The 13,992-nt window shown below is 38.7% G+C and overlaps 1 protein-coding gene across 4 annotated transcripts in view; it reads left to right on the top strand.

Annotated features, from left to right (window-relative positions):
- The window catches only part of LOC114034381 (myosin-8), a 43,096-nt gene extending 29,817 nt beyond the window's left edge, over positions 1–13,279 (top strand). For all 4 annotated transcript variants that reach the window (XM_027850054.1, XM_027850053.1, XM_027850052.1 and 1 more), the window contains exons 29-38: positions 2,082–2,265; positions 2,352–2,517; positions 2,611–2,735; positions 4,131–4,439; positions 6,205–6,408; positions 8,754–8,879; positions 8,971–9,141; positions 10,698–10,802; positions 11,775–11,870; positions 13,127–13,279. In XM_027850054.1, coding sequence (XP_027705855.1) covers positions 2,082–2,265; positions 2,352–2,517; positions 2,611–2,735; positions 4,131–4,439; positions 6,205–6,408; positions 8,754–8,879; positions 8,971–9,141; positions 10,698–10,802; positions 11,775–11,870; positions 13,127–13,279 — 1,639 coding nt within the window. The remainder of the gene's footprint in view (positions 1–2,081; positions 2,266–2,351; positions 2,518–2,610; positions 2,736–4,130; positions 4,440–6,204; positions 6,409–8,753; positions 8,880–8,970; positions 9,142–10,697; positions 10,803–11,774; positions 11,871–13,126) is intronic.
- The last annotated feature ends 713 nt before the right edge of the window (positions 13,280–13,992 follow it).

The following is a 13,992-nucleotide window of genomic DNA, read 5'->3' as shown; positions in this document are numbered from 1 at the left end:
ACACACACACACACACACACACACACACACACACACACACACACACATCTATACCTAGTATATGCAGGACTCCTTTCTGAACATTAAAAAATCACTTTAGTCAATCAATTAAGCAACCAAGTATTTATTAAGTATAAACTACTGACAGGAACTGTGCTGTGTGCCATGTATGCTAGAACTACTAAGCACAAATTATGGGCCAATCACAGAGCTGGCTACAGAAACAAAAGTAGAAAAGTACTTGCCCTGAAGGAGCTCATATATATCATATATATATACATATATATATATATTATATATACACATATGTATGTATGTACACACATATGTGCATGTATGTATTACATATATGTGTATGATTATATGTGTGTACATGTTTATGCATGTGTGTGCATAGGTGTACACATGCACATAGATATATCAGCTACAAAGGTAACCTTGAAGAAGGAGGAGGAGGAAGAGGGACCAGAGAGGGCCTCATGCAGAAAGCAGCATTTAAGTTGAATTTGGAAGGAAAATAGAAATTTCCAGAAGGCAAAGCTTTTAAACTAGAATAAAGCAGAAACCAGTCACATAGCCAAATCAAATTAAATGACTAGTTTTGCTTAAATCATATAAGGATTTTCTTTTTACACTGAACTAACAAGACAGCTGATTCAACCTTCTATATTTATTTGTGGAGCTCTATTTTATTTGTTTTAAAATGAGAGGAAATGGATGAAATTGTAGCCATTTCAACATGGAAATAATATTAAAAGGTTGTGAAAATATCATTGAATGAGTGAATGAAAGAAAAACCAATTAAGCGTTTAATGTGTGTCAAACACTGACTAAGCACTGAGGCTAGAAATACAAAAGCTTGTATCCAAGAATACTCCAAGCATCCTCTCTGGCTATTCTTCCATGCCTGCAATACTCTGTGTCATTTACTCTGACTACTGACCTCCCTGGCTTTCTTTAAGTCCCTATAAAAACCCACTTCATATAGGAAGTTTTCCCTAAACCCTCTTAATTACAATTATTTCTTTCTTTTAATTATTTCCTATTTATTCTATATATATCCTGCTTTGTATATATTTATTTTCATGTTGTCTCCTTCATTAAAAATGTAAACTCCTTGAGGGAAGGGACTGGTTTGTTTTTTGGGTTTGGTTTTTTTTTTTTTTTTTTTGGTATCTCCAGCACTTAACACAGTATCTGGCACAAAGTAGGTGCTTAATAAATGGTGATTGATTGGTTGAAAAGCAAAGGCAACCCCTGCTATCAGAAGCTTATATTCTAGTAGGAAGAGACAGCACACAAAGAAAAGGGCACTTCAGAAAGTTACTGGGATTGTGAATAGGGCTATAGTGGGAGTAGACTGACACATCCCTTCCAAGAACAATGACTTGGTTTTTGATCCTGGTTCCAAAACTAGGAATGGAAGGGACAGAGAATGGTATGAGCAATGGCAAGGTGACTGGAGAGCTTATCGAGAGAGTAGGGAATCAAGTGAAGCAAGACTAAGTCCTGCTTGAAACGTCTGCTAGGTGAGGCAGCAGCTGATCGGGAGAACAGGTTGGAAATATTTGACTTGGAGTCAGGAGATCTGAGTTCAAAACTTGTTACCAATATTAGCTGGGTGACCATAAGCAATTAATTCACCTCAGTTCTTTGAGCCACAGTTTCTTCATTTATAAAATGAGGATAATGATACTCACACTATTCACTTTAGGGCTATTGTTGTGAGGAAATCACTTTGCTGACATTAAGTGCTAAAGAAATGTGAGTATTACTGAATAGGCACCATCAAAAAATTGCATGAATGCAATAAAACCACAGCATTGCCTTGTGCTTGCCACTTCAGGGCTCTAGGTCCAGTTCAGCAGTGTAGAAAATTACCTTAGCTGCCATGATTTGGAATAGTGTAGTTCATTAACTAAATAGAAATACTTCAGTTATTAACTATGTAGAAATTCTTCAACTAGGCACTCTGACCATCAACATAAGCCACTTCTGGGTCTTCTAAAACAATTAAAATCTAATTCCTATTGGACATTTTGATTCTGCTCTTGCTCAGTCATGCTTTTGAATCTTTTCAGGAAGAAGCTGGCCCAGCGTCTACAAGATGCTGAGGAACATGTAGAAACTGTGAATGCCAAATGTGCTTCCCTTGAAAAGACCAAGCAACGACTGCAGAATGAAGTGGAAGACCTCATGCTTGATGTAGAGCAGTCCAATGCTGCCTGTGCTGCTCTCGATAAAAAGCAAAGGAATTTTGACAAGGTATCCCCAGGTCACAGCTTTTGCTTCTTGCTTTTTACCCTATCTAATTTTATCCACCACCTAGCCTGACTGTTCCTGTTGTCCAGGTGTTGTCAGAATGGAAACAAAAATATGAGGAAACTCAGGCTGAGCTGGAAGCTTCCCAGAAGGAGTCTCGGGCTCTCAGCACAGAGCTGTTCAAAATGAAGAATGCCTATGAGGAGTCACTGGATCAACTGGAAACCCTGAAGCGAGAGAACAAGAACTTGCATCGTGAGTATTTTTTTAAACTTTCTACCATCCGGATGCCGTGGCAGACCATTGGCCATCTTCTGACCAACCTTCTATCTGTCCATTGACCAACAGAGGAGATATCCGACCTCACTGAGCTGGTTGCAGAGGGAGGGAAACAACTTCATGAATTGGAGAAAATAAAGAAGCAAGTGGTACAAGAGAAGTGTGAATTGCAGGCTTCCCTTGAGGAAGCTGAGGTAGGATTATAGAATTTTCTTAGGACCTTAGCTTTCCTCTAGTTCATGCCCTCATGAATAAATGGATGCATGCATGCATGAATGAATGAATGAATGATTTAAAAAAGCATTTATTAAGTGTTTACTATGAACAAAGTTTTGGGTACAAGTAGAAAGGCACAGTTCTGAAGAAGCTCACATTCTAATAGGGGATGCAACACATATAACGTGTTTCACATGCAAGTTAAGATGGAAATGTCCTGTGGGTTTTAGAATGAAGCAGCAAAGTGAATGGTAATTTATCTTCTTTAATGTTATTTCCACTGATAAAGTCATATTTATTTCTGATGCTGGACCATTCAACAGTGCCAAAAACTTAGTTGGCAAGAACTTTCTTTTGTGGCTGTTGAGAAGCCAGGGTCTGAAAAATTTCAGAAGTAGTTGCCAGGTTTCAGCACCATCTGAAATCTCCGGATGATGATTTCAGGGAAGTTTTGATAGGTGGTGGGAGTAGGGTTGGTGGAAGCAGTTCTGATCATGCTGAAAGGGTACTACTATTGTCTGGGCTCTTGGGCTTCAGGGTTCTGGGTTTTAGTATCATGGTCAAAGGGGAGGTGGTAGTGGTGATAGTGGTACATATTTAGTACATAGCACTCCTGTCTCATTTCAATCATCCACTAATATGTAAATTTTAGAAGTTACTGGGCTCTGTTACTTCAGATATGAAGAAAAAAAAAACCTGGGTTTCTTGTGCTTTAACTGAAACAGACCTAGGGAAATATGAACTTAACAATAGTTCACATTTGTATAATACTGTAGAGTTGACACAGCATTTTCCCCTTAACAGCCTTATGAGATAGGTAGGGTAAGTATTATGATACCCATTTTACAGACAAAAAATTTGAGGCACATGTAAATTAGAGGATTTATCCACACAGTTATTGTGTCAGAACCAGCATTTAATCATGACTCTCCTGAGTGTTCATTCTATTTCACTTTGCTGACTCTCTACTTTCAAAAGAAATCATTTAAGATTGATTTTATAAATCAACTTATATGTAAATACAAACTTTTTAAATAAATCAATTTATATATAAATATAAACTTATAAAAAGTTTCATACAGGTTTCTTTTAAATAATAAGCTTCCCTATTTTGTTTAAAATTTAATTTCTAAAAATTTGCTTTATTTCAAATATTTCCAATGTGTGTATGTATATATATGTATATATGTGTGTGTGTGTTTATATATGAATACATATGTAAATATATGTATATAATGCATAAAGTAAGGCAGGATGGTATTAACACAGAGATGGAGTTGAGCCCAGAAGGAACTTGATTCCTGGTCCCTATATTTCAAAAATTCAAGCAGTAATAATTTTCTATTATTAATTAATAATCTGTCTTCATTTAGGCATCTCTTGAGCATGAAGAAGGAAAAATCCTGCGTATCCAACTTGAGTTGAACCAAGTCAAGTCTGACATTGATAGGAAATTGGCCGAAAAAGATGAGGAGCTTGAACAGTTTAAAAGAAATCACATTAGAATTGTGGAGTCTATGCAGAGCACACTGGATGCTGAGATCAGAAGCAGAAATGATGCTCTAAGGATAAAGAAGAAGATGGAGGGAGACCTGAATGAAATGGAGATTCAACTGAATCATGCCAACCGCCAAGCTGCGGAGGCCATAAGGAACTACAGAAACGCCCAAGTATTACTAAAGGTAAATGAATTTAACTAGTTAAACTTCTCAAATGAAACAAAAAAAATTTGTCAGGCCTAAAGTAGATTTTTAACAGCCTTCCTTTCCACAAAGCTATGAAGTTGGCACCATGTAACTAAGTTATAGAAATTTAGCATAGTAGAAACATTAGAGATCATTTAGTCTAGCTCCTTTTAAATTTAGAATTGAGTAAACAGAAGAATGAAAGTGATTGCGAATCATTCAGGTCACACAGGTACTAAGTATCACAGAATTTCAGAACTGGAAGGAATTTGAGGAGCTTTCTAGGTCATCCTCTACCCAAAGATCCCAGACATATAGAGATAACATATGTGCCAAGTGGTCATCCAGGTTCAGCTTAGAGACTTCTTTCTAGCGAGGGCAATCCATTTCACTTTTGAATAGCTCTGATTCTTAGGAATTTTTTAATTATATCTATCCTAAACTTTCTTCTTTGCTTCTAAGTCTATTCTGAAGCTAGGCGTTATTAGTCTAATCCCTGTTCCATGTGATAGCCTTTTAAATTCTTCAAGAAAGCTCCCCTATCCCTCCTCAGTTTTCTCTTTTCCAGGCTAAACATTCCTAGTTTCTTCCACTGATCTTCACATGGGAGGATCTCAAGGCCTTTCACCATCCTTGTTTCTTTTATGTGGCCACCCATCTAACACTTGAAGAGGGTTATTGTGCCTTGTGAAATGTTCTCTTCCTTGAGCTAAAAATCCCCAGTTCCTTCAACCAATACTGGAATGGTGTGGTTTCAAGTTCACTCTCCACCCTGTTTACATTCTTCTTTATGCTATCCAGCTTGTCAATGTTCTCCCCAAAATTTGGCACACAGAACTGAACACAATACTTCAGAGATAGGTGATCTGATCAGAGCAGGAATTCCTTCCTTCCTTCTAGAACCTACCCCTCAAAATTTCAGACCAAAATCACATTAGTTCTCTCATCTGCCATGTTGGCACAATTTACTCATACTGAGATTATAACTCACTAAAATCCTTAGGCCCATTTTAAAGAATGATTTTTTTTTGGTTAGGTCCCCCTGCAGCCTCTATTTGCGCAGTTGTTTATTTGAACATACATATAGGGTTCAGAACCTTTTCTTCTCTATTAATTTTTTTTTCATTAGATTCTATCTAGGGGCAGCTAGGTGGCGCAGTGAATAGAGTACCAGCCCTGAAGTCAGGAGGACCTGAGTTCAAATCCGGCCTCAGACCAAACACTTGATACTTACCAGCTGTGTGACCCTGGGCAAGTCACCTAACCCCAATTGCCTAAAAACAAAACAAAACAAAAACAAACAAACAAACAAATGTTAGATTCTATCTAAGTTGTAGCCTTCAATCAATGTACTTTTGGATCCTGATTCTGTCACGTAGCTTAATAGCTATTCTTCTCCAGTTTGTATCATTAGATTTTTTTATCTCTTAGAAGAGGAGGGTGGTGTCTTGGAGTTGGAAAGGCCTAAACTCCAATCTGGCCTTTGACACAAACTGTGCACAAGTTATTTGATTGCTCTCAGCCCCGATTTCTTCATCTTTAAAATGGACATAATAATCCCTGTAGTGCCCTGTAGTGTTGTGATGATCAAACAAGATGATGCAGGTAAAACATCATATAATTGTCAAGTCATATTGTTACTGCAATAGTATGGAGGAGAAGGAGAGAAAGTCTCCATCTGCATCACCATAATCTTCCAGTTCAGGTCATGGTATGAACGCACTAACTTCACACAAGTAAAGCAATTTTTCTTACTACTCAGGACACCCAGATCCACCTGGATGATGCTCTCCGAGGCCAGGAGGACCTGAGAGAGCAGCTGGCCATGGTGGAGCGCAGAGCCAACCTATTGCAGGCTGAGATTGAGGAGCTGCGGGCAACTCTGGAACAGACTGAGAGGAGCAGGAAGATAGCAGAACAAGAGCTTCTGGATGCCAGTGAGCGTGTGCAACTCCTACACACCCAGGTGAGGGCGCATTTGGTCTTTAGTTCCCTCCAAAAACAGTGAGGAGGAACAAGTCAGACTGAAGTTACCAATAAAATGAATTTAACAAATATTTGTTAGGTACCAACTGTAAGTCACTATGCTAGGGGCTGGGAGGAATACAGATATAAATATGCAGACCCTACCCTTAATGAGCTTAGAGTTGAGAAGGAAAACTGAAACAAGAACACAAAAAATTATAATACAAAATAAAGTGTAGGAAATCTACAAGAGAAATATAAAGTACCTTAATGAAACCTTCAAAGAAGAGATCCTTTCCTGCTTATGAGATAGGGCATGGGAGATTGTAAGAGGAAAGATCAAAGAAGGTATCACGATGGAGGTGGCATTTGAACTGGACTTTGAAAGAAACCATCTTCAGGATTTTTAAATGCCATCTCAGTTTCCAAGAAAATATTTTCACAAGGTAAACTTGTATATTTCTGAAATCAATAGAGTAAACATGGAATAAATCACAAATGTTCACATGAAATAAATACCTTTCTATTCAGAAATTCCTCATTCCAGGAAATAACAAATAACAACAAAAAAAAGTTTTTAAAAGGTAAAATCTTGCTTATTTAATAGCTTAAAACTGCCCTAAGACTTTTGGGTAAAGACAACTGGCTACTGAAGTGGCAGAGAAGGGAATGGAAAGTGAGAGCACTTTGATCTCGCCCTTGACTTCTCACTTCATTGCTGACTATTTTATTTCCCTAGAAAAGCAGCCTAAAAGGAGTTGTTAAGCATGGGTTAGGTGTCCTTAGGTGCTTGGCATGCTCTCTCATTCCTGCACATCAAGATGAAAAACATGGGGGATGGGAAAAAGCAGTCCTGGGTGTGATTCTTTTGGGGTATGTGGAGGTGGCATGAAGAAAAATGTCCATAGCACTGAAGCTAGTGCTTGGGTCAGGGAATGGTCATCTTGCTTTCAGATGTCAGCCTGAGTCATCCCCTCATCACTATCACCACTGATTCTCCCAGCCTTGAGAGATAATTTTGTAATGATTCATGCATGAATTAATATTAAGCCCTAAAAAATAAATTGAGGGATACCCTGTATAATAGTGTCCGGTCACCCACAGTGGTGTGAAAGAAAATTGATTTCTAATCTGGTTTCATAGCAGTTTAATTTTTTTTCAATCTGCACACAAAATGAAATTACCTCCTCTTCTTTGAATATGTGTGTATGTATATATACACAAGTATGTATATACAGATATATGTATACAGAGATAAACATATGTTATATAACTTTTAACTGAAATCTTTTGTTACCTTCATATCCAAATATATCCTTCCCCACCTCCTTACTTTACAATTAATCCCTTGCAACAAAAACAATTAATTCAGCAAAACTAACCAAAACATCAACCTACTATAACTATATATACAGTTATCCCTTCCACATTGTGGTATCTCCACAATCTGGAAAATCCATGTAAAATTTTTTGGCTCTCCCTTCATACCGGAGAAGAAGTCTGAATTGTTACGGTATTAAAAGATAAAATATATTGAAATTATACAATACTGTACATATATTTTATGCATTTCTGAGTTTCTGAGCTTTTTCTGTGTCATCTGCTGGCCTTTACGTGTCATCTGTGGCTTCTGCAAAGCTCCCCCAAAATTTTCCATTTAATTTCTTATGCCGACCCACATAATGTCAAAATCCTGATAGGGAAAGTCATGACGTGGGAGGAATAACTGTATATATACATACATATGTATGTATGTATACATATACATACATACATATATGCATATACACACATATATCATGCCACAACACCAATAGGAGAAATAAATTCTTCCATAACAATGCAAAGTTGTGTGTGGCTGCTTTTTAATAACCTTCCTTAGTGAAGAAATATTTTAAAATGAGGGCTAATGACTCAATAAGGTGAAAAAAAGAAGGTTTTAGTGAAGAATAGCAAATAGTTGCTCAGTCATTCCCAATTGTGTCCAACTCTTCATCATCCCATTTGGGGTTTTCTTGGCAAAGATACTGGAGTAGTTTGGCATTTCCTCCTCCTGTAATTTTACAGATGTAATTTTACTGGTGAGGAAACTGAGGAAAACAGGGTTAAATGACTTGACCAGGGTCACACAGTTAGTAAGCAAGTGAATAAGTAGTTAGTAAGCAGTATTTGAACTCAGGTCTTCCTGACTCCAGGCCCAGCACTGTCTCCACCCAGCCACCTCAATAGCAAACAGAGCACTTGCTAGATCCAAAGTAAAAGACAGTTGAGGCTCCTTCTCAGTTGTTTTAAACAGAATAGTACCTTATAATGACCCATTAATCAAATTTCATTGATTTGAATCAGAATACCAGCCTGATCAACACCAAGAAGAAGCTGGAGACTGATATTTCTCATCTCCAGAGTGAAATGGAGGAAGTAATTCAAGAATCTCGAAATGCAGAGGAGAAGGCAAAGAAGGCCATCACTGATGTAAGTAGAAGGGTCAGGTCTTCTGCCAGCATGGGTTTGACTACCTGACATTCCCAGCTTTCATGCTTTTCTTGGTTTCCTTGCTAACCAGGCAGCCATGATGGCTGAGGAGCTGAAGAAGGAGCAGGACACCAGCGCCCACCTGGAGCGGATGAAGAAGAACCTGGAGCAGACCGTGAAGGACTTGCAGCTCCGCCTGGATGAGGCCGAGCAGCTGGCCCTGAAAGGAGGGAAGAAGCAGATCCAGAAACTGGAGGCCAGAGTAACTATCCCAGATCCTGAGGCATTGACAATCCATTTGCAGCAACAGCTCGGTGTAGATATCAGCAGCTAGAGACAGTTGTTACAAAGCCCGAGAATCAGTCAATCAGCATTTGTTAAGCACTTACAATGTGCCAGACATTGTGCTGAGCACTACAAAGGCAAAAAATAGTTCATATTCTCTAGGAGTTCAAAGTCTAACAAGGGAGACGATGCAAACAACGACATATCAACAAGCTATGGACAGGGTAAATTGGGGGCAGTTTCAGAGGGAAGTCGCCAAGGTTAAGGAGGACTGGGAAAGGTTTCTGTCACAGAGCTAGAGGTAGCTTTCCAGAGTTCATCCGGCAAAAATCCTCAAAATACGTTTGTGGTAGTTTATTGACCTAGAAAAAAAGTGCTGAGTCTGGAGTCAGGAAACCTGGTATCAATCCTTCCTTAGAGTCTTGGTAGCTTAGTAATATTACTTCACCTCTCCAGGTCATCTCTAATAAGGGCAAAGGAAGGAAATATGTGCCTACCATGTGCCAGGTGCTATGTAAGTGCTTTACAAATATTTTCTCATCCATCCTCACAAAAGCCCTACAAGATAAGTGCTGTTATTATATCCATTTTATAGTTGAGGAAACTGAGGCAAACAGAGGTTAAGTGACTTGCCTAGGGTCACCCAGCTTATAAGTGTCTAAGGCCTGATTTACACTCAGGTCTTCCTGACTCCAGGCCCAAAAGGAATAATAACTACCACTCACACAGGTTGTTGTGAAGAAAGTGCCTTGGGAACATGAAAGCCTTATATAAACATGAGTTAACAATCCATATCTCTTGGTTATCTCTGCTGCACACCTGTTAAACATTTCCTGACCCAGACTAGGTGCTTGAGAGCAGGGCTTGTTAAACTTTTTCCACTTGAGACCCTGTTGGCACTTCTTAAACTGTGGGTCATGACCCCATATGGAGTTAGGACCCGAAGTTTAAGAAGCGCTGCTAGAGCATCAGCGGAGGCAAGAGACAGGAAACACCTGCTTATGTCCTGTGTGCTTGATTAAATAAATAAATGTCAAAATGGCATAGAGATTTGGAGCTTAAAGGCACCTGAGAAAGCATCTAGTTCAGTCCCCTCATTTTAAAATAAGGAAGCTAACTTTCCTGCTTCCCAAGGTAAAACAACTCATGTCAAGTAGCTTATCCAACGTCATAGGGGTAGTACACAATAAGTTTAAATGCCAGGTCTCTAATCCAGCTTCACTAACTCCAAATCTAGCTATCCTCTGTTGCCTTTCCAAAGCTAATCCCTAGCCTTTGAGACTAGCATTGTTAGTGTTATAGTATCAGAGGCGTTTTAGCTTCCTGTTAACCATGGGTCAGATAGCTGGAGATCCCCAGGAAGTCATTTGTGAAGAACTAAGGAAGAAACCCCCCAGGCTACATTCCCATAGCCCAACTATTCCTAAATCCTTCCTTTTCTTTTCCACCCAGGGTTTCTTGTCCTAGTTCTATCTTTCATTATTACCCCCAAACCTAAGCTACCCTGTTTGAAGTCATCATATTTGATTGTAGGTACATGAGCTTGAAGGAGAGGTTGAGAGTGAACAAAAACACAATGCTGAGGCTGTTAAAGGTCTAAGAAAACATGAGAGGAGGGTAAAGGAACTCACTTACCAGGTAAGTAGAACCACCCTGCTGTACCATCTGGGCCTCCTCTTGGTAAGAAGAAAAGCCAGTAGGATACACTGTTGTGGAAGACATAGTTTCTGGGTTATTTTATTAGTCATGCTAGCAATAATTAATAAAAGGGATCAGTGGCACTCTTGAATGCCAAAGACCCCTCACGGAACTCACTCAACGCTTATATGACATCGGAAGAATGAGTGTTCTGAGGATGACAATCACCTCTAGTTGGTTAACAAGTAATAAGAAGAATGAAAATTATAATGAGAGGTGGACCTATTATATTGAGGGGCTGAGAGAAGTGACTTTAATTATACTTTTACTTCCAAATCACCCCCAGCCTGAGGCAATCTATCTATCTACACCCAAACCTGAGTAGAACACAATGGGCCTCCCCTCTTGAGTGGAGTCTGAACGAGATTGAAGAGAAAATTAATCTAATCCCATTATCAGCAATGTGCTTCAGATGCTTGTTTGGCCTAGTAGAGAACTGAGGACCTAGGATAGGAAAAAACCTGAATCTCCCCAATACTTGTTAATAATCATTTCTCTTAATTTGGAATCTTCATATCTGAATTCTAGTCCTGACTCCAACCCTTAGAAGCTATGTGGCCATGGACAAGTTTTAAGAAACTTACCTCAGTTTCCTTGTCTATAAAATGGGCCATGAGGAAAGAACTATGCAAATTTTAAAATTGTTATTATCTGTCCTTCAGATTTTGACAGTTTGAAATACCTAGATGTATTAATTTGGTGAATATGAGTTATCAGCCCTGATGTCTGATACAATCCTATTCCAGCCATAAAGGCTAGCTATATCTCTAGGAATATCTCCAGAAGTGACCAAGTCTGTCCTAGGCCTACCCAGATACCTTCATTAAACTTCACGCAACTAATTTGTCAAAGCCTTGGTTTTAGGCATTTATCTTTTGACTGAGTATATTCTTTTTTTCCAAATTCTTCCAGACTGAAGAAGATCGCAAGAATGTCCTCAGACTTCAGGATCTGGTAGATAAATTGCAAGCAAAGGTGAAATCTTATAAGAGACAAGCTGAGGAAGCCGTGAGTATTTTCAAAACTTGGAGAGAAGAGACTTTATTTGAACACGACAATTATACTACAAGAGTTTTAATCATTTTGATTAATTCAATGAATATTTATTAAACATCTACTACTATGTGCTGAAGAAAACAGGAGACTATATCTTAGGAGAGATGATTTTGTAAGCCACCACACCCACCCCAGTGGAAAAAAATTCTCCATTTCAAAATGAGTCCTCACATTAAATGGTTCTGAATCTCAATTTATTTAGTATGGTATAGAGTTTTAAATAACTCACTTTGCTGATTATATGTATAATCAATACATGTATTTTTCATATGTAAATTCATACATCAATAAGATATCTCAAGATTCTCCATCACCACCACTCTCCAGAAAGAGGCAAAAATAAGCATTTTTAAAATCCAATGTGGATATTTTTATTCCTACTGTTACACCTTTGGATCAACTATTGGCACCTACATCATCTGTAGTTCCTTCCTCTGGAAACCTACAACATTTGCACTGGCATGGCCAATAGTCTTTTTTATTCAGGGCATAATGAGTGGTGTAGTGTATATAAAGTCAGGTCTAAAGTCAAGATGATGTGGTTCAAGTTCCCCTTCTCACACATACTGGTTGTGTGACCTTGCACAACTCTCTATATACTTCTCATTGCTCTAACCAGCTCTGTAAGGTTGTAACTTACAGAACATTTGATAGCCTTTACTGGTTAAAGGCATTTCCTTACCAAGAAGCCCCTTCATTGATGAAACCATTGACCGTGAAAGCGGAAGAAAATGATTTGTGGGAAGTCCTTAATGAGTCTTTTTCTGGTGGCCCCCTACTACCCAATGTAGTGGGTGCCAATACAAGTGATGATGGAACAAACCACAGGGGCCTTTTCCCTTTTCTGCTACAACAGAGTCACAATCTGTAGCTAGAGGATAGCAGTGTAAATAAAGGTATATACCCCATCTCCTCTCCCCTTTGCAGGTGGACCTTGAGTCTATTGATTGTATATCTAAGACTTTTCCTGATCTGTGCATTTAATATTATGGGGTAATACTGTATTCTTTCCAGGATAAGCTGCTTCATGAATTTCCTGTAATAAAATATAACTAAAATTACAAATTCGTCCTGATGTTTAAGGTCAGAAACAGCCGATGACACAGGAAGGACAGGGTTTTTGTTGTCCTTCAGAAAGTAGTAACAAAGGGATTGAGACTAAAACAGGCATACTTCTTTTCTTCTAACAAGTTTATTTCTGTTTTCAGGAGGAACAGTCGAATGTTCATCTCTCTAAATTCCGCAAGCTCCAACATGAACTGGAGGAGGCTGAGGAACGTGCTGACATTGCTGAGTCCCAGGTCAACAAACTTCGAGTGAAGAGCCGGGAAGTTCACACCAAAGGTGTTAGTGCTGAGTAATCAGCACTAACTGAAGCCTCTAAGTGACTGGAGAAATGCGCAAAATGTGATATTTTTGGTCACTTAGTCCTATAAGTATTGTTTATTCTGTCTTTGCTATTTGGGAAATAAAGCGAATTTTGCTATCAAATCAGACTTCTCTTTCATTTTGAAAGTTCTTTACTCTAAAATAGTGACTAGCCAGCTGTAAGTAGCATAATTACAGAATGTTAGAGTCCAGGGTTCTTCACCTGAAGTCTGTGAACCAGTTGTTTTTGTTGTTGTTAGGATTTTGATAATTGCATTTCAATATAAAAAGTGTCCATAACACAAAGAAAGGTTGAGAACCACAGATACTTTCTAGTCCAATCCATATTCAAAAGAAATCACCACTATAGCAGTGGTCCTCCAGCTTCTGCTTGAAGACCCCCCAATAAGGGAGAACCCGCAACATCCGGAGACAGCCTATTTCTCAGATTGTTAGGAAGTCTTTCCTGGTATAATAACCTTTGTAAAGTAAGAACATTTCTTGTTTGAATGAATCAGAACTATGTGCGAATGGGGCCTATTCACCTCCTTCAATCGATCAAAGGCACTGCTGAGAGACTTGGTGTTGCCCTAAGAACCTATATAAAATAGAAGAGCTGTCTCAGGACCAGATAAAGATTTTGAGGTTCTGGAAGCAAAGAGAAATAAGTGGGTCTGACAGAGATGGGTTGGAAAGCAATAGCAGC

The sequence above is a fragment of the Vombatus ursinus genome, unplaced genomic scaffold (assembly GCF_900497805.2).
Source record: "Vombatus ursinus unplaced genomic scaffold, bare-nosed wombat genome assembly UNPS02008996.1, whole genome shotgun sequence".
Taxonomy (NCBI): Eukaryota; Metazoa; Chordata; class Mammalia; order Diprotodontia; family Vombatidae; genus Vombatus; species Vombatus ursinus.
This window is presented reverse-complemented; position numbering and strand designations above follow the sequence as displayed.